Source organism: Cicer arietinum, chromosome 6 (assembly GCF_000331145.2).
Source record: "Cicer arietinum cultivar CDC Frontier isolate Library 1 chromosome 6, Cicar.CDCFrontier_v2.0, whole genome shotgun sequence".
Classification (NCBI taxonomy): Eukaryota; Viridiplantae; Streptophyta; class Magnoliopsida; order Fabales; family Fabaceae; genus Cicer; species Cicer arietinum.
Genome location: NC_021165.2, coordinates 10,184,366 through 10,210,107, shown reverse-complemented (window position 1 = coordinate 10,210,107; position 25,742 = coordinate 10,184,366). Strand labels below are relative to the sequence as shown.

Sequence of the window (25,742 nt, the reverse complement as noted above, 5' to 3'; positions counted from 1 at the left end):
TTATTAACAATTTTATTTGTTTTTATTGCTTTTAATAATGAATATCAAATCGAGATTCAAAAACAACCAGACTTAAATATTTTTATCTTTTAATTAAATTTTAGCAATAAAAAGTAGCTTAGATTGGATCTCTCGTTCTGATTTTGAATCAAATCAAATATTTATTTTAATTATTTTTATTATAAATTAATTAATTTTTTTCATCATAATTCTCTTAAACACTTATATGATATATGTCACTAATTGTTGAGGTATTATATTAGATTAATTATAAAAGTTAAAGTTTGCAAATTTAACAGGAATGAAATAAAAATATAGATAATTTTAATAAATATTTTTTATTTCAAATAACTTATATCTATTTCAAAGTATGTAAATTGCAAAATTATAATTTGGTTAAATTAATATTTTTAAAAGAATATTATAGTAGACACATATTGATAATTGTTATAAAAGATTTCAACATGCCAAGTTGCTATAATTTTATTGTGATTGTAGAAAATACTAAAATACAATACTTATAATAGAAGACAAAAATTAATTAAAAAATAAATAAATAACTAAAATTAACAACAACATAAAACAATTGAAAACACAAACTTATCCAATATAATTTGTTAGGGTTAAGTAAAAGGGGTTAATTTATATACATTGTCTAAAAAAAATTTTACATTGTATTTGTAAAGAGTTTTTGCACTAATAATAAATCGCAATCATCTAATGTTAAAAGATATTTAATTTATATGATAACTATAACAAACACGAGTGATTATTTTATAATAACGGTGTAAAATATTTTACATTATCAATACATGTAAATTACACTCTAAATATAGATATCGAAAAAATTGAATAGTCGAAACATTATTAATCTATATTAATCTGTTAAAAAATTATATTTATTTCAATTGTTGTTACATTATAATTTTAATGTATTTAATATAGATATCTCTATGTTTTGCCTTTTTATCATGTACATTATTTTTTAGTGTATTAAGTGTTATTTTTTTTTTCAAAACCAACTGAAGGTGATTGCCCGCACGCCATAATACATGGGTTCGTCCTTGATAATTGTAACAAAAAGAAAAAGAATGAAATGGCTTTTAGACATGTGTATCGTTTTTTTAAATAAATGAGTCGATATAACACAATAATTGTAAGATTTTGAATTACAATTTAAAATTCAATTTAATAATATTAATATTTTTTTAATTGAGTTAAAATTTAAGAACTTGTATCTTTTTCTATGTTTATCCATATTTGTTAGTCATTTTAGTGAGACATTATTTGAATTTATGTGTTATTATAATTTTTGTTTGTTTCGGATTCAAATACCACCTTCAATTCATTATAGATTTAGTCATCACTTTGATCGCTAACGCTTCAGATTTAGACATGTAATTTCAATCTCTTAAAATAATATTGAGATTTGCAACAAGAATTAACCAACAAAATAGAAAACTAATAATTGCAAAATAAGAAATTGAAACGGATAAGTTATTTGTTTTCTTTTAAAATAGATAATGTTCTTCGTTTTCTCTGAAAATGGATAACGTTCTTGACTAGAACTGAAACACTAAAACGGATAATGTTCTTAGTTTACAACTGCAGGACTAGAACTGAAACAAAAAGATGTTATTCGTTTTCGCTGAAAACGAATAACGTTTCAGACAGACTGAAACGAAGAATGTTATCCTTTTGTGCAGTTTTGAAAACATTTTTTCAATCAATGTAAACGAAAACTATAGAAAGATAAGGCAAGAATAACTTCAGAATTTACGCGTTCAGCCTCAATAACTTGAGACCTATGTTACGGGCAAGATAACAAGACAATTCACTATGAAGATATGAATTTACAAGATTAAGGTCTCATCAATTGTAATCTCCCATAATCGATCGCTTTTGAGAATTCAGCAATACTAGACTTCTCTTACAATCTCTTTTTGATCCCTCTCCCTTAATCTCTCTTCTATGATTTTTATGAATCCTTTTGACAATTGCTTTTGACAATTGCTTTTACAGTATTTAAAAGTACATTAGTTTAACTAACTATAACTACTTTTGTCATAACCAAATTGGCCAAATTCAGTTATAACCAACACTAAAACATAATTAACTCTAGTTATTTGATTTGATGCATATTTTCACACAATCATTTTGATTTTATCATATTTGTAGATATTTTACCGTTTTATATATTTTAAGTTTATTTACATATTGATCTTTCAATTTTAATAACGTTAAATTGAGTTTGTATTATTTACAATTTATTTCACCGATTTAAATAAAATAGTATATTTATTAGTCAACAATAAATAATTGTTACCAAAATTTTATATTAATATATATTGTTGGATTAAAAAAATGTCAACAAATTACAATAAATTACATAATAAAGAAGTTGCAGTAATATTAATTATTGTTGACTATTGCTATTATTTTAAGTTTATGTTTCAAGTCCAAGAGGCAGAAGTAGTGTATGCCCTTCATATACTTTATTATAGATTGTAATTATACAAAAAAATATAACATAACTACGAATCTTATTGCACTTAAAAATTTGAAATGAATTTTATAGTAAGAGATACAAGAGAAAATTTCAAGATGAACATATATTGAAAAATAATGGTAATATATATGTGATTTTAATGATAATTACAAGTAAACTATTTTTTATGACATAAGTTTTTTATAAATTATAATTGATGTCAGCAGATAGATTATTTATACACAAGATATATGATGAATTAAATCCTAAAATTCATTAAATGTTTACTTAGTTCAAAAAATAAATACTTCAATATTTTTGTTCTTATATGATGTGATGAATTTGTATATAAGAAAGTAGAACACTTTTTTAACAAAGGTTTTGAAAAGTTTGTTAATATTTTTGTCTCTTACAATTTGGTATGGTTTTGATTTTTTGATTTAATTAATTTGTTCTTTTTTGTATTTTGTGTGTGGTTGTCATTCCTATCTTTTGGCGATAAATTATGAGGAAAATAAGTGATTTAAAGTAACTTGGTAGTATGTATGAATGAGAAGTGAAATAAGATTGTGGATGTAATTAATTGCTTGCTGGTAGTGGTCTTTGTCTTCCTTTATTATTATTTATTACGAATAATTTCATCTCCTAATACCTCTTTAAGTGTGGTGTGGACATTACTTTTTGATAAGGACACTTCTCGAATACGATTTAAACACGTCTTAGAAACAACTTAATTATGTCTCATAAATCAAATTGTTTCAACACTTGTTAGAAAAGTCTAAGACGTGTCAAGAGACTTAACCTATATTTACTCTTGGTAACTTAATTATAAGTTTCATTGTTCTCTTTCATGTAATTTTTTTTCTTTCCATTTATATCATTTTTACCATAATCAATTCAATATAATACATTTTTTAAAACTTTTTTCTCTTCTCTTCCATGAGTATCAAGTTTAAACATAACAATTAATCTCATTAATACATGACTCGTCTTGTTACCTTATGATTGTTTATATAAGGATGACCTTATAAATTATTCATGTCAGCCATTGTGATCTTTCCCACTCACTTTGCTTTTAGACGGCTAATATATTAAATTTAAATTTTTATCATGTTAATATATATACACGCACCCACACAAGTGTGTATATGTATGCACTATCTTGATATACTATATTTTGAAAATTAGTCATATTGCAAGATTTATATTTATGTCGAGTTTGATGTTCGCATTTCATAAATAAAAATGACATTTTTCTATTATCCATTATTTATTATAAAAAATAATATATATTTTATTCTTTTATGAAATTTTCATTTTAAAGGTTTTAAAATATATGTGAAATCAATATAAATTAATTTACATTAATATTCAATAAAAATTATCTATTTTGCTGCACCGCCCTACTTTCACAATTAAAATTTGAGATTAATGGTATGGAAATAGAAAAATAGGATACTCACGTTGCATATCAATGTGATACTAATTTACACTAAGTATATCCATTAAACTTTTTTATAAATTGAATTTTATCTTGTGATTAGTTCATATCGAGGAGTGCAGCATTTTGTTTTACTCTTGTAGGGTCACAAAAAAAATTAAAACTCTTATAGTGTCACATGCAATTTATACTCCTATTTAGAGTTCTAAAACTTCTTCAATTTATTTTAAAAATCGACAACTTTTTTCAATTACTTTCATGATACATATTTTATTTATTATTATTATTATTATTATTATTATTATTATTATTATTTTATAATTTTACTATATACATCTGACATTTAACCTTTACTCCATAAAGGTAAGAAAATGACTTTTTTACCCTCCTATAAATGTTAAAATTTAAAAATTGTGAGTCAATTTTTTCTTATTTTATCCAAAATATTTTCTCAACTTTTCCAGTGAAGAAATTCCACTCCAGTAAAACTTCAAAAAATAATTTTCCTGTTTATAAGTTATGAGTCTTAACCGATTAATAAAACTAAAGTTAACTAAATTTCTATTTAAATAATTAATTATTTAATCAATTAATATGAGTGAATGTTAATAATAATCCATTTCAAAATAATTAAAATCATAATTGATCATCGTCCTAAATATAAGGTTATGATTCTCAATATATGAACGATGTATATTGTCTCATCTTCTTATCTAAAAAGTGTATAAGACATAAATAGTCTAAATTGATAAAGAAGCACAAGTTTGCAGGTGTGTTATTACCTCTCTTTCTCTATGTTTCAGGATTACAACTTAGAATTTGAAGCAATAAATACTTATATTTTTAATATTTTTGATAAATCAACAATAGTTTTAAATATTTTCAAGATTTCAAATTTCTGCAATATAATATATAAAATATGTCTTGTATAGTTGATTATAATTTTATTCTAACAGACAATTTTTAAACCTTTCAAAACTTAAAATTATATTCAAAACATTAATCTTTTTATTGAAGATTATCTATCATACACTGTATTTGCTACATATCTCAGTCTCTTTCACCGACGTTGACAAAACATTTTTCCGAATATATAGACTACTCTTGTGATTTACACCTATAACCTGATTTCAGTGATACAAACAATTTGCATCTATTTGTTTTTACGGGCTCAGACAACCGAGTAACTACAAGTGGTTGTCCATTTGCACATCAAGTGGTTATAATAATCTGATATCACACATTGCTTACATTACGTTTGTTTCCCACTTAAAATTTCCTGTCAGATGCAACCTTCTAATTTGCCCTCGTAGCATATATTATCATTATTGTTACATTACTATAACTACATTATGATGAAAAGGATAAAGACGTTTGCTGAAATTCATTTGGTTGAAATCTTAAAGATAGTAGAGAAAATAATTGGTTAAAATTTTAGAGAAGATCATTTAAGCCCTCAAACAAGAATGAGAACGACAAATTGAAGAAACTGAATGCGCAAGTGATGAAATTCAGAGGAAAAAAAACTTTAACACATAAATCCCCATAGTGTGGGTTGGGAAAAATAAACTTTTAACACATAAATGCGCAAGTGATTGTTTTTTTTTTAATACATGTTATATAAAGATAGATATAGGTAGTTTAATTAATTGACTAATATCGCCTACAATAACAATTTTATGCATTAAAATGGAGAAAGTTGCTAATTGAGATTAAGGGTTGAATAAGTCTAATTGTGCTATCAAGTGATCGACACAATAATTTTAAAAATTGAATAATCATTGTATATAATTGGATATTGAGTTATTTTTTTATGTAGTTTATTGAAGAGCAATAGATTCTTTTTATTTCTTTGATAAAGAGAGATTGAATATTGAATGATTGTAAAATGAGTATTATCAAAAATTAGGAATGAAATTGTTTGTTTAGTTCGTTATATAAAGCAATATATTTTCATTGAATTCATGTTTCACGAGTTAAGAGTTCTAAACTCAGATGTCTCATGAAGCAAGTTCAATGACGCTTTATTGATTCTAAGCCTTCGCTGGAAGTGGTTGGATTGGTTTCGTGACTAAATGTTAGTAAAAGTGATCTATAACAAGAAAAATAATGCTTGCTTTTTTTTTGTTTTAGTACTATGCAGAACTAAGAACAAACTAACCTTGTTATTTTATTTTTATTATATTATTATACTATATGCAGAACAAACACTTATCGGGCTTTGCATATATTATATACTATATGCAAAGCCGAATACCCTAATATAAGGTCCAACTTATCGGGGATGCGGTCAGTGACCAGACCAGTTTGTGGAGAGAGAACAGATTATATTAGGACATTTAACCCTAAAAAATAGGGAAAATATAATACAAAGAACTTCTAAAAACAAACTTCACAGAACCATCTGGTGAAGACATTTTGCAGCTGCTCATAAGATCATCATATCCATTGCTTAACCTAACCAGAAAAAGTTAAATCGGGGAAAGAAGGGGAGGGAAGAGTGAGAGGGAAAAAAAAAGACCAAAAGAAAAGGGGAAAACCTTCAAATGTGACTCACAATCACCAAAATAATGTCTCATGTTCTTGAGAAAGGAAAAATCCTAAAGTTATCCGGCATCTCTCACTAGGCTCCTCTAAAGTGGGTTTTCGCTTTAGAGGATAAAGTAAGACATGTCAATCGTTATTGAGAAGATAAAAAACACAACTTTTGATATTCCTAATTGAGCATTATTTGTTATGCATACACAATATCATTTGTTGATTTATTTATCTATGGTTGAAAAGGAGACCACCTTATCCTCTAAAGCAAATTGTTCACTTTAAAAGAGCTAAACTTATTAGCAACAATTGTATATTTTAAAACCGCAATCATATCAATTAACACGACAAAAACTCACAACACCAAGATGACTGAAAACCAGTCAAAGTGCATAGAACTGCAATAAGTGAAATATGGAACCATCACTGTGAACATGAAAATGAAAAAACTAAATGAAGCATACATACAAATGTTACTGAAGAACCTACACATATGGCGGAACAACCAATAGTTTCACGGAGAATTACCTGTTGAAATCATTTGTAATTCAGCATTAACTTAGGAATAAGCTGTAAGTCAGCCAATTGCTCAATCGCTACATGGTATAACTCATTGCAGCAACATCCAGGTTCAGTTGGCCTTATCTAGAAACATACAAATGTTACTGAAGAACCTACACATATGGCGGAACAACCAATAGTTTCACGGAGAATTACCTGTTGAAATCATTTGTAATTCAGCATTAACTTAGGAATAAGCTGTAAGTCAGCCAATTGCTCAATCGCTACATGGTGTAACTCATTGCAGCAACATCCAGGTTCAGTTGACCTTATCTAGAAGCTTTACCTAACCATGACAATTGCTTGGGAGAAAAGGAAAAAAAAAAAAAGGAAAAAAAAAGGAAAAACGAAAAAAAATGCAGGACAATATAAGACACCAGATGATGATTGTAAAAATATTGGCAAACAGTACTTAATGCGAACACTCAAACATAGTACAAAATTAAGAAGCTCTCATTGCTCTCAACACTTATTGGGGAAAAACAAAAAGATATGCTCTGTGAACCATAGAGCATCAGAATCTGACTGCATACCTTCATTTTTATACAAGAGAAAATCAACCCGGCAAAACTGTATCTCAAAGCTCCAATAGATTTCAATGTGAATGTAACCTGCATTTGTTTTGGGATATAACATGCCCACCGTATCACAAAGTATGAGTAATTGAAATGGAACCTATGGTGGGCCACATAAAGAATGTGGCTCTCAACTAAACATGATCATACTACGAAAACTCCCTGGAGGGTATATAATATAATCTAGATGCAATAGAGACTAACAAGACGACATAAACTAAAACATCAATAGATGGTTCAGATTACACATCACTTCTACCCTTGGCCCAAAAAAGTTTTACATATATATAATAAGGAGACTGGTTAATAGAAACCAACATTTCTGAAGGACCAGAAAAACTAAAATTATTCAGATTCCACCAGATTTTAAAAATTAATATCAATACCCAACATAGTAAAATGTGACACCTTTAATTAAACAAGATGAACAGTATATTTAAAATAACATCCAACATACATCAATCAACCAGTAAAAGAAGCACGATATAGTTCGGCATGGTTGATCATGACAAAAGCAGGTCATTTCTTGAAATCTTAAATCACACCAACAGCTGTGGGATTCTACATCTGATCTTTCCAAATCCAACCTGCAAAAAGAAATAAACAATCGAAGAAGTTCATAAGCCAACAGAATATTCTTGGGACCCAATCAAATACTGGAAGCATCCTCTGAGAATGACACTTCTCCTAAGAGGAACGGTAGATCTGTTGCATCCTTAGTTAGAATATGCTGTCATCCCATAATCATTAACAGGTGCATAAATCTTCAACCATAGACAACACCATGATCTGTGTAGTGCTTTATCCGACAATATTATGCTCTATAGATGATAAATCATATCTGTCTCCATTAACAGCTTCTCTGATCAGCATTTATAAGCAAGGGACTTTCAGTGTCCTCTTTTACGTACTCCTCCATTTGAGATGAAATAACAAAAATCTATACTTATAGCTATGTTGTTAGCATTGTCAAAAGCCAGGTAAAATCGTTGAGATCCACCACTCCTGTAAAGCACACAGAAGGCAACTTAGCTTTTATAATGACACGTAAGTAATCAAATCTGTTCTATAATTAAGATCATTGGCTATTACCAAGGCAAGCATGCTTAATATTTCCGACTTCCAACTTCTTCCACACATCTCCACCCTGTATCAAAGAATAAGCTGAGATTTTGCAACGTCTAACCTTACATGAATAATGTCAATGTTAAGAGTTCAGACTATAGGACTTGCCATACCTGGGTTATCATCAGCTCCTGCATTTCCAGTTGACCCATCTGAATTCGGGTTTTCACTCTCACGAATTAATATCCCATTATCATTCAGGTTTGTTAAGTCCTTCGCATTTAAAATTGGTTCTTGTATGCCATTTTCAAGATGTTTTGAATTTTCTTCACTGGGATCACTTTCTCCATCGGTCAAATGATGCTTAAATTCTGCAGATCTAGAACCAGATTTTGTTTTTCCTTTTGATTCACACTCCTTGAAATTTCTTGGGGAGTGCCCACTCCCTTCATCTTGCTGATGATTTTCTGTTTTTGATTTAAACAAGGTTTTCTCTTGATGCTCTGATCTTTCATCTTTATTACCATATTTATCATTGCCGTGGTGCTTGGCGTTAGGAGACTTCGACCTGAATCTTTTGTGTTCAAAATCTCTCTCTTCTCTATGAGCTGAAGTGCCTCCTTTGTCATGCTTACCTTCTGATGATATTGACCTTGAATGCCTTCTATCGCGATGCTTTGATTTCTTATCTCTATTTTCACCTGATTTACCTTTAGAGTGATGCTTCCCTTCATCAGATTCTGACCTGTTATATTTTGTATCGTGATTTTTTGACTTTTCATGTTTGCTTCCATCCTCTCTGACATAAGCCCGGTCCCTATTTTCCATAGATCTCGATCTGGAGCGCCTTTTATCACTATGCCTTGATCTTCTATTTCTGTTTTCATCCAATTTCGCAGACAAGTGACGCTTATCGTCCACAGATCTTGACCTGGATCGCTTCTTGTGCCTGGATCTGCTTTCATCCACTTTTCTTGGGGACGATCGCCTCCTCGGAGGCTTATCGTCAACAGATAAGGACCTGGACCGCCTTCGCTCTCTATGTTTAGATTTTTCATGTACGATTTCTTCGTTTTTGTCGGAGGGGTTAAGCTTATCATCTGAAGATATTGACCTTCTATTTCTGTTTTCATCCAATCTGTCAGACAAGTGATGCTTATCGTCCACAGATTTTGACCTGGACCGCTTCCTGTGCCTAGGTCTGCTTTCATCTACTTTTCTTGGGGATGATTGGTTCCTGTGAGGCTTCTCGTCCACAGGCACTGACCTCGACCGCCTTCGCTCTCTATGTTTCGCCTTTTCAGGCAAGATTTCGTCATTTTTGTCAAAAAGGTTAAGCTTTTCATCTGAAGATCTAGACCTTGAGCGCCTTCTGTTTCTTATTTTCTTTTCATCAATCTTTGGAGAAGACCTACTTCCTCTGCAATGACTTGGAGAGCCAGAATCAGCACGAGACTGTTTCCTTCCTCTATGAGACGAACTTCCTGTGTGACGTTTAGGAGAAACAGGTGATCTCCTTGCATGAGGGCTAACACTCCTACTTCTGTTTCTTCTCGAACCAGATGAATGATCAATAAATCTATCTGAATCTCGTCTTCTGAACCTATCACTATGTTCCCTGCTCTCTCTATAGGATCTCCATTCCCTTTCATACCTTGAATGATGATGGAACCTCAATGGTGACCTGGACCGGTGATCCTTAGATTGACGAGCAGGTGAGAAGGAACGAGACTTCCTCCTCCTCCGATAATTGATAGGAGATCTTGACTTTGATCGTGATCTTTCGGGAGGGGGAGAAGGTGATCTACAAAAGGATATTCAGTTTTAGTTTTACAGAGACATTTAAAAATAAAAACATGATACTGAACGGTACACAATCTAAAATAATAACGTAAAACAATATTTTGTCATCATAGTTTATTTCAAAATAAACATGATCCGTGATAAACTTGCCAGCTGCCAGGCCACTAACAATATGTTTGATTCTTCAACAGAAGACACAGCTTAGTTCTAAATACAAACAAAACTCATTAAAACCAAATCTTCTTATATGATAAAGGTTTGCTGCCTTTGACTTCTATAGACACAACTCTACCATTTCTAGCTAGAAAAAAAATAGGAACTTGATTTGATTCAAAAATTTCAACCACACTTCTCTGAAGTTTGCCTCATTTGTAACTTTACAATCTTGTACACACGCATTTAAGATTTCTTTGCTCAATATGCTACATCTTAAGTTTTCAGGCACCACATTGTGAGTTCATGATTCCTAAATTTCATATGCAAGGGCATGCTAATAACAAAATATCAAACAGTTGCAACAATAAATCAAAATTGAAAGAAATTAAACAATGACCATAAAGAATAATACATTATCCTTAAAACAACCAGCAAAAAATCACACCTGGACTTCTGTTTCGTCTCTTTCTCTTCGATTTCAAGTCCATCGGGATTCAATTTCTTACTAATTTCTGCAGCTCGTGCTGCTGCTAAATCTGTGGCAGATTTCATGGTTGCAGCTCGGTTAGCAGCCTGCTGTGCAGTCATAGTTTGTTGCATAAGCAGCGCTTGCTGGAATTGCATTTGTTGCATGGCAACAGCTTGCTGCATCATCAAAGGGAGGGAGGATGAAGCAAGTGAAGAATTCATAGCTGATTTCGGCGGAAGTGATTTTGCCATTTCAACATTCAAAGGACGCCCCCCAACATCAATGTTGTTTAAAGCCATTGCCGCAGTTGCCTCTTCGGGTTTTGAGTATTCTATATAAGCAAAATGCTTTGAATCAGTGATTGTGCATTCAACAACAGTGCCACAGAAACCAAAGAGTTGTTTTAGCTGTTCCACAGTGAGAAGTGGGCTAAGATTGCTAACTTGAAGAGTTTTCTTCAACACATCCTCCTTATTAGCTTTGTCAGGTGAACCTGATAGTGGTGGCAAAATCAGTTGTAAGAAACAACCAGGAAACAGTAAAAAGACAACAAAAAATGTCAACAAAGTCACAACCAAACATAGTGCAATATCAAGAACATACCACCAACACAAACAAAATTAATATACCACACACCATACCGGTAGAATCTTTTGCTGACTGAGCTTGCACTTGAGCTGCATGAGCTTGAAGGGCTTTGGCCGCAACTATTGCCTGGGCAGCTGCCATTGCAGCAGCAGAAGGTGCCATAGGAGCCTGGCTAAGTGTTCCCATTGAAGTTGTTGCAGCTAAGGCAGTCATCAGCAAATTATGAGGTGGGTGATTCAACTTACAATCAACTTTAGCACAGCGCCCATTAAGGTAATCGCGACAAACTTCCCCGAGTGAAGCCCCAATTCCTGGCAAAATAGCCCCCCCAGAAGCTCCAGCAACAATCCCTGGAATCATTCCCAACAATCCTGGGAATGCCCCTGAAACGGAGCCAGAGTAATTTGGCATGTTGGGCATAGTTTGATTAACCAGATTTGGAAATGAAGATGGAGGAGCTAAACCCAAAAGCCCTCCATTACCATTACCTACAACAAAAACAAATCAAGGAATTAAAATTTGGCAAGCATTGTGATTACTATAAACCAAAATACAGATGTGTGTATCAAAAAGGTCATCTTATTTATTTATTAATTCAGTATTTTATTTTATGATACAGCATACCACGGATATCAAGAATGAAAAGGAGGTGACTTAAGCAACAAATCCCGTTATCCCAAATGGAGAGAATTATATTTTTAACTTCAGCATTTGTTACTAAATTTGCTTAGATTTAGACCCTCGTGTTCCTTCCTACTCATAAGTAAATACCAAACAACCCAACTATATAAAACAGAAACCAAGTATAATTGGCAGTTATTGATCCTGGATAGCAGTGTGTAGCAGCCAACCTCAAAACACTAAAGCAAGATGGAGCATTGCGGGATGACTGCTAATTCTGAATTTTGTATGTATATGAATATTAAATTAAATAATATATAGAACAAAGTTCATTTCCAAAACATTTAGCTGCAGTTGCGATAACAGTCGCCACAGCAAAATGCTCCAATTCATACTTTGAAAAGTGACCAGTGGCCGCTATATCGCTATAGCACGCTATTGACAACTTATATCGAAAAACTCAAAAGAACCACATTGCAGATATACATATTCACATAGAGTAAACATTAAAGCAGATGATTTTGCTGTCTTGGTAATGATGAATACCTGCACTGAAAAAGACAGGGAATGGACTACCCATGATTGGCCTGCCATTACATTCAACATTAACCATATAGTTCCCTCGCTTAGGCACCACATAAGTAACAGTGTAAGTTCCATCACCCATATCCTTGACAATCCCTTCTTGATCAGACCCTCCAACACCCAAACCTGGCGTCACTTTCACCTTAATTTGTGCACCCCCAATTGAAACCCTCCTCTCATCAGCATCCTTAGTCACCACAGAGAACGAAGACGGAGCACAGGCCGTTCCTCCGGCAATTCCAGTGCCAGCAGCAGTGCACTTGGAAGGATCCACAGGCCCAAGGGGCTTATGGGCCAAATCCTCGTATTCATCCGAATCACTGTCCGAATTAGCAGCCCTCTTCTCGTGACTTTTCACCAAACCCTTAAACGTGGCTTCAAAAGCAGCTTTGGCAGCCGCATCTTTCTCTGCTTCGCTCTTCAGCTTCGCTTCTTCGGCTTGCTTCATCCAAACCGGCTTCACAACGGCTAAACTCCGATCAGCCATCAACCCTAACTTCAACAACAATAACAAAAAACTGACGAATCTACAATAAAATATGAGTACTTAATTGATGTAATTATTCAACTCAACTTCCGTTAACGGAGAAAAAACATATTAAAATTGAAAACAATAAACCCTAGAATTAGGGAGGAAAAAACCCTATGAAAAACAAAAAAGTGAAAATATATTGAATCTGATGTTAAACGCAGAGATATTCCGAAAATGAAAAGATGGAAAAGAAAATTGATCTCGGATTTGAAAGATTGAGCAGAGAAAAAAAAAGGGGGAAGATATATGAAACGTTCCAGGGGATAATTTTTGGGGGAAGAAGAAAAGGTGATATGACTATTATGGGGTTGATGGAAGAAGGAGATCGATATTGAGAGTAAGGAAAGGGAAAGGGTAGAAAGGGAAAAGGAAAAGGTGAGATGGTGGAGAAGTCGTACCTGTTCTCCTCCGTCTGACGGCCAAGTTTGATGTTGGAGATTTGGGTCGAAATACTGATACGCGAACGAACGGGTCACTGTGATCTATATGGGAACATGCTTATGTGGTTCTTTTTATTTTATAAAATAAATAATAATATTTCTTACTGATTCTTGTGGTATTTTCATAGGATTTTGATTAGATTTAGCCCCTCCTTTGGATTCACTTATTTTCTACTCCTCGTTTTAGTTAAGCTCCTAACAATTTAATTTAGAAAAATTTCAAAACATCAATTAAGTCATATTTAATTTTCAAAATCGTTTTTTTTTAAGAGAAATACTAAAAGATTTTATTTTAAGAACTCTTATTTCAACAAAAAAATATATTAAATTATATATCAAAATATCTTTTTTTTCTTAGCTATAAAATCGTCTTTGTAAATGACACTTCTTTAATAAAGTCTAAGAAAATTGAATTTGTAAATGCGACTTTCTTAAGGTAATTTTTTTTTTACATTTAATTTTAAAAAAAATCAACAATATATATATATATATATAATTCATTAAAATTCATTCATAAAAAACGATGTCATCTTGGTACATCACGAATTTGTTCTTTTTCTTCTTGTTCTTGAGGATGTTGAGGAGAAAGTGTTGCAGAATAATTATTTTCACCTTAAGTTCAGTTGGATATTTGATTTAACGAAGTATATGCATTCTCAAAGCTTATAATCTGAAAATTTTATTGATACATATTATTAAGTAAATGGATAAATGACTCAGGTGTATTATAACGAGTATTAGACATGTTATACAATAACGTATCCTCGCTTGATGCAAAAGATAGTCAACAATTATCTTCTTGTTGTGGTTGTTGGTTGTCAAAATTAAATTGTTTTTCGAGCGTAAATCCGTAAGATTGATGTGGTGTGTAGGAATAAGTATGAGGAAGCGGTTGGTGTATAATATTGATTTTAATGTGTTGTGTTGGACATTAGTTTTTGGAAAAAATGTTGGGTAGATTGTGGTGGAGGTTAGGATGGATTGACACAATGATCAATCAATTGGTTTTCTAAAGAAATAAATCGTTTGAAATTTTTGTAAAACCAAATAATATATTAATAACTTTGTTTAAATTCAACATTTAGCGGCTAACCATGAAGAATATGGTTCTCTCGTTCATTATATGAAATAAATCATTCCACTACTTTTTCTCATTTTCGTAGAATAATATTCAACTATAATCAACTTGTTTATGCAAATCTACTTCATGATATTTTTTTATGTTCCTCGGTGGATGTGGAATTTATTGTGATAATTTAAATTGTAGTTTCACTTTATTTGTTTGATGCATTTTTATTATGTATAAACAAATCAAACATGTAGATGCATTTCATAGCTAATTGTCTTTTAGATTATCGTTTGTTAGACGTAGGTAGAACTTCATAGAAACTGATATATTTGTATATATATATATATGATATTTTTTTATGTTCCTCGGTGGATGTGGAATTTATTGTGATAATTTAAATTGTAGTTTCACTTTATTTGTTTGATGCATTTTTATTATGTATAAACAAATCAAACATGTAGATGCATTTCATAGCTAATTGTCTTTTAGATTATCGTTTGTTAGACGTAGGTAGAACTTCATAGAAACTGATATATATATATGTATATATATATATATATATATATATATATATATATATAATAGATTTGTCAGTAATGTATGCATTTCAAAACTTAAAATTATATTCAAAACATTAATCTTTTTATTGAAGATTATCTATCATACACTGTATTTGCTACATATCTCAGTCTCTTTCACCGACGTTGACAAAACATTTTTCCGAATATATAGACTACTCTTGTGATTTACACCTATAACCTGATTTCAGTGATACAAACAATTTGCATCTATTTGTTTTTACGGGCTCAGACAACCGAGTAACTACAAGTGGTTGTCCATTTGCACATCAAGTGGTTATAATAATCTGATATCACACATTGCTTACATTACGTTTGTTTCCCACTTAAAATTTCCTGTCAGATGCAACCTTCTAATTTGCCCTCGTAGCATATATTATCATTATTGTTACATTACTATAACTACATTATGATGAAAAGGATAAAGACGTTTGCTGAAATTCATTTGGTTGAAATCTTAAAGATAGTAGAGAAAATAATTGGTTAAAATTTTAGAGAAGATCATTTAAGCCCTCAAACAAGAATGAGAACGACAAATTGAAGAAACTGAATGCGCAAGTGATGAAATTCAGAGGAAAAAAAACTTTAACACATAAATCCCCATAGTGTGGGTTGGGAAAAATAAACTTTTAACACATAAATGCGCAAGTGATTGTTTTTTTTTTAATACATGTTATATAAAGATAGATATAGGTAGTTTAATTAATTGACTAATATCGCCTACAATAACAATTTTATGCATTAAAATGGAGAAAGTTGCTAATTGAGATTAAGGGTTGAATAAGTCTAATTGTGCTATCAAGTGATCGACACAATAATTTTAAAAATTGAATAATCATTGTATATAATTGGATATTGAGTTATTTTTTTATGTAGTTTATTGAAGAGCAATAGATTCTTTTTATTTCTTTGATAAAGAGAGATTGAATATTGAATGATTGTAAAATGAGTATTATCAAAAATTAGGAATGAAATTGTTTGTTTAGTTCGTTATATAAAGCAATATATTTTCATTGAATTCATGTTTCACGAGTTAAGAGTTCTAAACTCAGATGTCTCATGAAGCAAGTTCAATGACGCTTTATTGATTCTAAGCCTTCGCTGGAAGTGGTTGGATTGGTTTCGTGACTAAATGTTAGTAAAAGTGATCTATAACAAGAAAAATAATGCTTGCTTTTTTTTTGTTTTAGTACTATGCAGAACTAAGAACAAACTAACCTTGTTATTTTATTTTTATTATATTATTATACTATATGCAGAACAAACACTTATCGGGCTTTGCATATATTATATACTATATGCAAAGCCGAATACCCTAATATAAGGTCCAACTTATCGGGGATGCGGTCAGTGACCAGACCAGTTTGTGGAGAGAGAACAGATTATATTAGGACATTTAACCCTAAAAAATAGGGAAAATATAATACAAAGAACTTCTAAAAACAAACTTCACAGAACCATCTGGTGAAGACATTTTGCAGCTGCTCATAAGATCATCATATCCATTGCTTAACCTAACCAGAAAAAGTTAAATCGGGGAAAGAAGGGGAGGGAAGAGTGAGAGGGAAAAAAAAAGACCAAAAGAAAAGGGGAAAACCTTCAAATGTGACTCACAATCACCAAAATAATGTCTCATGTTCTTGAGAAAGGAAAAATCCTAAAGTTATCCGGCATCTCTCACTAGGCTCCTCTAAAGTGGGTTTTCGCTTTAGAGGATAAAGTAAGACATGTCAATCGTTATTGAGAAGATAAAAAACACAACTTTTGATATTCCTAATTGAGCATTATTTGTTATGCATACACAATATCATTTGTTGATTTATTTATCTATGGTTGAAAAGGAGACCACCTTATCCTCTAAAGCAAATTGTTCACTTTAAAAGAGCTAAACTTATTAGCAACAATTGTACATTTTAAAACCGCAATCATATCAATTAACACGACAAAAACTCACAACACCAAGATGACTGAAAACCAGTCAAAGTGCATAGAACTGCAATAAGTGAAATATGGAACCATCACTGTGAACATGAAAATGAAAAAACTAAATGAAGCATACATACAAATGTTACTGAAGAACCTACACATATGGCGGAACAACCAATAGTTTCACGGAGAATTACCTGTTGAAATCATTTGTAATTCAGCATTAACTTAGGAATAAGCTGTAAGTCAGCCAATTGCTCAATCGCTACATGGTGTAACTCATTGCAGCAACATCCAGGTTCAGTTGACCTTATCTAGAAGCTTTACCTAACCATGACAATTGCTTGGGAGAAAAGGAAAAAAAAAAAAAAAAAGGAAAAACGAAAAAAAATGCAGGACAATATAAGACACCAGATGATGATTGTAAAAATATTGGCAAACAGTACTTAATGCGAACACTCAAACATAGTACAAAATTAAGAAGCTCTCATTGCTCTCAACACTTATTGGGGAAAAACAAAAAGATATGCTCTGTGAACCATAGAGCATCAGAATCTGACTGCATACCTTCATTTTTATACAAGAGAAAATCAACCCGGCAAAACTGTATCTCAAAGCTCCAATAGATTTCAATGTGAATGTAACCTGCATTTGTTTTGGGATATAACATGCCCACCGTATCACAAAGTATGAGTAATTGAAATGGAACCTATGGTGGGCCACATAAAGAATGTGGCTCTCAACTAAACATGATCATACTACGAAAACTCCCTGGAGGGTATATAATATAATCTAGATGCAATAGAGACTAACAAGACGACATAAACTAAAACATCAATAGATGGTTCAGATTACACATCACTTCTACCCTTGGCCCAAAAAAGTTTTACATATATATAATAAGGAGACTGGTTAATAGAAACCAACATTTCTGAAGGACCAGAAAAACTAAAATTATTCAGATTCCACCAGATTTTAAAAATTAATATCAATACCCAACATAGTAAAATGTGACACCTTTAATTAAACAAGATGAACAGTATATTTAAAATAACATCCAACATACATCAATCAACCAGTAAAAGAAGCACGATATAGTTCGGCATGGTTGATCATGACAAAAGCAGGTCATTTCTTGAAATCTTAAATCACACCAACAGCTGTGGGATTCTACATCTGATCTTTCCAAATCCAACCTGCAAAAAGAAATAAACAATCGAAGAAGTTCATAAGCCAACAGAATATTCTTGGGACCCAATCAAATACTGGAAGCATCCTCTGAGAATGACACTTCTCCTAAGAGGAACGGTAGATCTGTTGCATCCTTAGTTAGAATATGCTGTCATCCCATAATCATTAACAGGTGCATAAATCTTCAACCATAGACAACACCATGATCTGTGTAGTGCTTTATCCGACAATATTATGCTCTATAGATGATAAATCATATCTGTCTCCATTAACAGCTTCTCTGATCAGCATTTATAAGCAAGGGACTTTCAGTGTCCTCTTTTACGTACTCCTCCATTTGAGATGAAATAACAAAAATCTATACTTATAGCTATGTTGTTAGCATTGTCAAAAGCCAGGTAAAATCGTTGAGATCCACCACTCCTGTAAAGCACACAGAAGGCAACTTAGCTTTTATAATGACACGTAAGTAATCAAATCTGTTCTATAATTAAGATCATTGGCTATTACCAAGGCAAGCATGCTTAATATTTCCGACTTCCAACTTCTTCCACACATCTCCACCCTGTATCAAAGAATAAGCTGAGATTTTGCAACGTCTAACCTTACATGAATAATGTCAATGTTAAGAGTTCAGACTATAGGACTTGCCATACCTGGGTTATCATCAGCTCCTGCATTTCCAGTTGACCCATCTGAATTCGGGTTTTCACTCTCACGAATTAATATCCCATTATCATTCAGGTTTGTTAAGTCCTTCGCATTTAAAATTGGTTCTTGTATGCCATTTTCAAGATGTTTTGAATTTTCTTCACTGGGATCACTTTCTCCATCGGTCAAATGATGCTTAAATTCTGCAGATCTAGAACCAGATTTTGTTTTTCCTTTTGATTCACACTCCTTGAAATTTCTTGGGGAGTGCCCACTCCCTTCATCTTGCTGATGATTTTCTGTTTTTGATTTAAACAAGGTTTTCTCTTGATGCTCTGATCTTTCATCTTTATTACCATATTTATCATTGCCGTGGTGCTTGGCGTTAGGAGACTTCGACCTGAATCTTTTGTGTTCAAAATCTCTCTCTTCTCTATGAGCTGAAGTGCCTCCTTTGTCATGCTTACCTTCTGATGATATTGACCTTGAATGCCTTCTATCGCGATGCTTTGATTTCTTATCTCTATTTTCACCTGATTTACCTTTAGAGTGATGCTTCCCTTCATCAGATTCTGACCTGTTATATTTTGTATCGTGATTTTTTGACTTTTCATGTTTGCTTCCATCCTCTCTGACATAAGCCCGGTCCCTATTTTCCATAGATCTCGATCTGGAGCGCCTTTTATCACTATGCCTTGATCTTCTATTTCTGTTTTCATCCAATTTCGCAGACAAGTGACGCTTATCGTCCACAGATCTTGACCTGGATCGCTTCTTGTGCCTGGATCTGCTTTCATCCACTTTTCTTGGGGACGATCGCCTCCTCGGAGGCTTATCGTCAACAGATAAGGACCTGGACCGCCTTCGCTCTCTATGTTTAGATTTTTCATGTACGATTTCTTCGTTTTTGTCGGAGGGGTTAAGCTTATCATCTGAAGATATTGACCTTCTATTTCTGTTTTCATCCAATCTGTCAGACAAGTGATGCTTATCGTCCACAGATTTTGACCTGGACCGCTTCCTGTGCCTAGGTCTGCTTTCATCTACTTTTCTTGGGGATGATTGGTTCCTGTGAGGCTTCTCGTCCACAGGCACTGACCTCGACCGCCTTCGCTCTCTATGTTTCGCCTTTTCAGGCAAGATTTCGTCATTTTTGTCAAAAAGGTTAAGCTTTTCATCTGAAGATCTAGACCTTGAGCGCCTTCTGTTTCTTATTTTCTTTTCATCAATCTTTGGAGAAGACCTACTTCCTCTGCAATGACTTGGAGAGCCAGAATCAGCACGAGACTGTTTCCTTCCTCTATGAGACGAACTTCCTGTGTGACGTTTAGGAGAAACAGGTGATCTCCTTGCATGAGGGCTAACACTCCTACTTCTGTTTCTTCTCGAACCAGATGAATGATCAATAAATCTATCTGAATCTCGTCTTCTGAACCTATCACTATGTTCCCTGCTCTCTCTATAGGATCTCCATTCCCTTTCATACCTTGAATGATGATGGAACCTCAATGGTGACCTGGACCGGTGATCCTTAGATTGACGAGCAGGTGAGAAGGAACGAGACTTCCTCCTCCTCCGATAATTGATAGGAGATCTTGACTTTGATCGTGATCTTTCGGGAGGGGGAGAAGGTGATCTACAAAAGGATATTCAGTTTTAGTTTTACAGAGACATTTAAAAATAAAAACATGATACTGAACGGTACACAATCTAAAATAATAACGTAAAACAATATTTTGTCATCATAGTTTATTTCAAAATAAACATGATCCGTGATAAACTTGCCAGCTGCCAGGCCACTAACAATATGTTTGATTCTTCAACAGAAGACACAGCTTAGTTCTAAATACAAACAAAACTCATTAAAACCAAATCTTCTTATATGATAAAGGTTTGCTGCCTTTGACTTCTATAGACACAACTCTACCATTTCTAGCTAGAAAAAAAATAGGAACTTGATTTGATTCAAAAATTTCAACCACACTTCTCTGAAGTTTGCCTCATTTGTAACTTTACAATCTTGTACACACGCATTTAAGATTTCTTTGCTCAATATGCTACATCTTAAGTTTTCAGGCACCACATTGTGAGTTCATGATTCCTAAATTTCATATGCAAGGGCATGCTAATAACAAAATATCAAACAGTTGCAACAATAAATCAAAATTGAAAGAAATTAAACAATGACCATAAAGAATAATACATTATCCTTAAAACAACCAGCAAAAAATCACACCTGGACTTCTGTTTCGTCTCTTTCTCTTCGATTTCAAGTCCATCGGGATTCAATTTCTTACTAATTTCTGCAGCTCGTGCTGCTGCTAAATCTGTGGCAGATTTCATGGTTGCAGCTCGGTTAGCAGCCTGCTGTGCAGTCATAGTTTGTTGCATAAGCAGCGCTTGCTGGAATTGCATTTGTTGCATGGCAACAGCTTGCTGCATCATCAAAGGGAGGGAGGATGAAGCAAGTGAAGAATTCATAGCTGATTTCGGCGGAAGTGATTTTGCCATTTCAACATTCAAAGGACGCCCCCCAACATCAATGTTGTTTAAAGCCATTGCCGCAGTTGCCTCTTCGGGTTTTGAGTATTCTATATAAGCAAAATGCTTTGAATCAGTGATTGTGCATTCAACAACAGTGCCACAGAAACCAAAGAGTTGTTTTAGCTGTTCCACAGTGAGAAGTGGGCTAAGATTGCTAACTTGAAGAGTTTTCTTCAACACATCCTCCTTATTAGCTTTGTCAGGTGAACCTGATAGTGGTGGCAAAATCAGTTGTAAGAAACAACCAGGAAACAGTAAAAAGACAACAAAAAATGTCAACAAAGTCACAACCAAACATAGTGCAATATCAAGAACATACCACCAACACAAACAAAATTAATATACCACACACCATACCGGTAGAATCTTTTGCTGACTGAGCTTGCACTTGAGCTGCATGAGCTTGAAGGGCTTTGGCCGCAACTATTGCCTGGGCAGCTGCCATTGCAGCAGCAGAAGGTGCCATAGGAGCCTGGCTAAGTGTTCCCATTGAAGTTGTTGCAGCTAAGGCAGTCATCAGCAAATTATGAGGTGGGTGATTCAACTTACAATCAACTTTAGCACAGCGCCCATTAAGGTAATCGCGACAAACTTCCCCGAGTGAAGCCCCAATTCCTGGCAAAATAGCCCCCCCAGAAGCTCCAGCAACAATCCCTGGAATCATTCCCAACAATCCTGGGAATGCCCCTGAAACGGAGCCAGAGTAATTTGGCATGTTGGGCATAGTTTGATTAACCAGATTTGGAAATGAAGATGGAGGAGCTAAACCCAAAAGCCCTCCATTACCATTACCTACAACAAAAACAAATCAAGGAATTAAAATTTGGCAAGCATTGTGATTACTATAAACCAAAATACAGATGTGTGTATCAAAAAGGTCATCTTATTTATTTATTAATTCAGTATTTTATTTTATGATACAGCATACCACGGATATCAAGAATGAAAAGGAGGTGACTTAAGCAACAAATCCCGTTATCCCAAATGGAGAGAATTATATTTTTAACTTCAGCATTTGTTACTAAATTTGCTTAGATTTAGACCCTCGTGTTCCTTCCTACTCATAAGTAAATACCAAACAACCCAACTATATAAAACAGAAACCAAGTATAATTGGCAGTTATTGATCCTGGATAGCAGTGTGTAGCAGCCAACCTCAAAACACTAAAGCAAGATGGAGCATTGCGGGATGACTGCTAATTCTGAATTTTGTATGTATATGAATATTAAATTAAATAATATATAGAACAAAGTTCATTTCCAAAACATTTAGCTGCAGTTGCGATAACAGTCGCCACAGCAAAATGCTCCAATTCATACTTTGAAAAGTGACCAGTGGCCGCTATATCGCTATAGCACGCTATTGACAACTTATATCGAAAAACTCAAAAGAACCACATTGCAGATATACATATTCACATAGAGTAAACATTAAAGCAGATGATTTTGCTGTCTTGGTAATGATGAATACCTGCACTGAAAAAGACAGGGAATGGACTACCCATGATTGGCCTGCCATTACATTCAACATTAACCATATAGTTCCCTCGCTTAGGCACCACATAAGTAACAGTGTAAGTTCCATCACCCATATCCTTGACAATCCCTTCTTGATCAGACCCTCCAACACCCAAACCTGGCGTCACTTTCACCTTAATTTGTGCACCCCCAATTGAAACCCTCCTCTCATCAGCATCCTTAGTCACCACAGAGAACGAAGACGGAGCACAGGCCGTTCCTCCGGCAATTCCAGTGCCAGCAGCAGTGCACTTGGAAGGATCCACAGGCCCAAGGGGCTTATGGGCCAAATCCTCGTATTCATCCGAATCACTGTCCGAATTAGCAGCCCTCTTCTCGTGACTTTTCACCAAACCCTTAAACGTGGCTTCAAAAGCAGCTTTGGCAGCCGCATCTTTCTCTGCTTCGCTCTTCAGCTTCGCTTCTTCGGCTTGCTTCATCCAAACCGGCTTCACAACGGCTAAACTCCGATCAGCCATCAACCCTAACTTCAACAACAATAACAAAAAACTGACGAATCTACAATAAAATATGAGTACTTAATTGATGTAATTATTCAACTCAACTTCCGTTAACGGAGAAAAAACATATTAAAATTGAAAACAATAAACCCTAGAATTAGGGAGGAAAAAACCCTATGAAAAACAAAAAAGTGAAAATATATTGAATCTGATGTTAAACGCAGAGATATTCCGAAAATGAAAAGATGGAAAAGAAAATTGATCTCGGATTTGAAAGATTGAGCAGAGAAAAAAAAAGGGGGAAGATATATGAAACGTTCCAGGGGATAATTTTTGGGGGAAGAAGAAAAGGTGATATGACTATTATGGGGTTGATGGAAGAAGGAGATCGATATTGAGAGTAAGGAAAGGGAAAGGGTAGAAAGGGAAAAGGAAAAGGTGAGATGGTGGAGAAGTCGTACCTGTTCTCCTCCGTCTGACGGCCAAGTTTGATGTTGGAGATTTGGGTCGAAATACTGATACGCGAACGAACGGGTCACTGTGATCTATATGGGAACATGCTTATGTGGTTCTTTTTATTTTATAAAATAAATAATAATATTTCTTACTGATTCTTGTGGTATTTTCATAGGATTTTGATTAGATTTAGCCCCTCCTTTGGATTCACTTATTTTCTACTCCTCGTTTTAGTTAAGCTCCTAACAATTTAATTTAGAAAAATTTCAAAACATCAATTAAGTCATATTTAATTTTCAAAATCGTTTTTTTTTAAGAGAAATACTAAAAGATTTTATTTTAAGAACTCTTATTTCAACAAAAAAATATATTAAATTATATATCAAAATATCTTTTTTTTCTTAGCTATAAAATCGTCTTTGTAAATGACACTTCTTTAATAAAGTCTAAGAAAATTGAATTTGTAAATGCGACTTTCTTAAGGTAATTTTTTTTTTACATTTAATTTTAAAAAAAATCAACAATATATATATATATATATAATTCATTAAAATTCATTCATAAAAAACGATGTCATCTTGGTACATCACGAATTTGTTCTTTTTCTTCTTGTTCTTGAGGATGTTGAGGAGAAAGTGTTGCAGAATAATTATTTTCACCTTAAGTTCAGTTGGATATTTGATTTAACGAAGTATATGCATTCTCAAAGCTTATAATCTGAAAATTTTATTGATACATATTATTAAGTAAATGGATAAATGACTCAGGTGTATTATAACGAGTATTAGACATGTTATACAATAACGTATCCTCGCTTGATGCAAAAGATAGTCAACAATTATCTTCTTGTTGTGGTTGTTGGTTGTCAAAATTAAATTGTTTTTCGAGCGTAAATCCGTAAGATTGATGTGGTGTGTAGGAATAAGTATGAGGAAGCGGTTGGTGTATAATATTGATTTTAATGTGTTGTGTTGGACATTAGTTTTTGGAAAAAATGTTGGGTAGATTGTGGTGGAGGTTAGGATGGATTGACACAATGATCAATCAATTGGTTTTCTAAAGAAATAAATCGTTTGAAATTTTTGTAAAACCAAATAATATATTAATAACTTTGTTTAAATTCAACATTTAGCGGCTAACCATGAAGAATATGGTTCTCTCGTTCATTATATGAAATAAATCATTCCACTACTTTTTCTCATTTTCGTAGAATAATATTCAACTATAATCAACTTGTTTATGCAAATCTACTTCATGATATTTTTTTATGTTCCTCGGTGGATGTGGAATTTATTGTGATAATTTAAATTGTAGTTTCACTTTATTTGTTTGATGCATTTTTATTATGTATAAACAAATCAAACATGTAGATGCATTTCATAGCTAATTGTCTTTTAGATTATCGTTTGTTAGACGTAGGTAGAACTTCATAGAAACTGATATATATATATATATATATATATATATATATATATATATACATATA

General features: G+C 33.0%; 2 protein-coding genes and 1 long non-coding RNA gene across 13 annotated transcripts; all 3 read right to left on the bottom strand.

Moving 5' to 3' along the window:
• Positions 1–6,075: 6,075 nt before the first annotated feature.
• On the bottom strand, positions 6,076–7,113 carry LOC140920942 (uncharacterized). Its single transcript, XR_012163702.1, has 2 exons — positions 6,996–7,113; positions 6,076–6,386 (listed from the first exon to the last, which is right to left on the bottom strand). It is a non-coding gene; the product is annotated as an uncharacterized lncRNA (long non-coding RNA).
• A 12-nt stretch (positions 7,114–7,125) lies between these two features.
• LOC101491057 (uncharacterized) lies at positions 7,126–13,970 on the bottom strand. Of its 6 annotated transcripts, none has more exons than XR_003473540.2 (9): positions 13,821–13,970; positions 12,852–13,382; positions 11,738–12,172; positions 11,073–11,589; positions 8,842–10,472; positions 8,696–8,750; positions 8,061–8,608; positions 7,562–7,639; positions 7,126–7,330 (listed from the first exon to the last, which is right to left on the bottom strand). XR_003473540.2 is itself a non-coding variant. In XM_027335838.2 (7 exons), the coding sequence occupies exons 2-6, from the start codon at positions 13,375–13,377 to the stop codon at positions 8,710–8,712; spliced, it is 3,150 nt and encodes a 1,049-aa protein (XP_027191639.1). In that variant the 5' UTR covers positions 13,378–13,382; positions 13,821–13,970; the 3' UTR covers positions 7,797–8,608; positions 8,696–8,709. The 6 variants fall into 6 exon arrangements, 1 of the variants encoding a protein (XP_027191639.1); XR_012163701.1 differs by having other exon boundaries at positions 7,126–7,314; XR_012163699.1 differs by having other exon boundaries at positions 12,852–13,386; positions 13,821–13,964.
• A 2,742-nt stretch (positions 13,971–16,712) lies between these two features.
• Positions 16,713–24,411, bottom strand: LOC101490306 (uncharacterized). 6 transcript variants are annotated; one of them, XR_003473549.2, is made up of 10 exons: positions 24,262–24,411; positions 23,293–23,823; positions 22,179–22,613; positions 21,514–22,030; positions 19,283–20,913; positions 19,137–19,191; positions 18,502–19,049; positions 18,003–18,080; positions 17,633–17,778; positions 16,713–17,530 (listed from the first exon to the last, which is right to left on the bottom strand). XR_003473549.2 is itself a non-coding variant. In XM_027335854.2 (7 exons), the coding sequence occupies exons 2-6, from the start codon at positions 23,816–23,818 to the stop codon at positions 19,151–19,153; spliced, it is 3,150 nt and encodes a 1,049-aa protein (XP_027191655.1). In that variant the 5' UTR covers positions 23,819–23,823; positions 24,262–24,411; the 3' UTR covers positions 18,238–19,049; positions 19,137–19,150. The 6 variants fall into 6 exon arrangements, 1 of the variants encoding a protein (XP_027191655.1); XR_003473548.2 differs by having other exon boundaries at positions 16,713–17,023; XR_003473553.2 differs by having other exon boundaries at positions 16,713–17,762.
• Positions 24,412–25,742: the final 1,331 nt, after the last annotated feature.

Bases quoted from the DNA above. Each gene is read 5' to 3' on its own strand.
- LOC101491057 (XM_027335838.2), bottom strand. From the start codon at position 13,377: ATGGCTGATCGGAGTTTAGCCGTTGTGAAGCCGGTTTGGATGAAGCAA. The intron at 10,473-11,072 runs GTGTGATTTTTT...ATCCTTTTGTAG, and splicing joins GAGACGAAACAGAAGTCCAG to ATCACCTTCTCCCCCTCCCG. The intron at 8,751-8,841 runs GTATGGCAAGTC...TCTTTGATACAG, and splicing joins AGGAGCTGATGATAACCCAG to GGTGGAGATGTGTGGAAGAA.
- LOC101490306 (XM_027335854.2), bottom strand. From the start codon at position 23,818: ATGGCTGATCGGAGTTTAGCCGTTGTGAAGCCGGTTTGGATGAAGCAA. The intron at 22,614-23,292 runs GTATTCATCATT...TTTTTGTTGTAG, and splicing joins CCCTGTCTTTTTCAGTGCAG to GTAATGGTAATGGAGGGCTT. The intron at 22,031-22,178 runs GTATGGTGTGTG...CACCACTATCAG, and splicing joins GTCAGCAAAAGATTCTACCG to GTTCACCTGACAAAGCTAAT.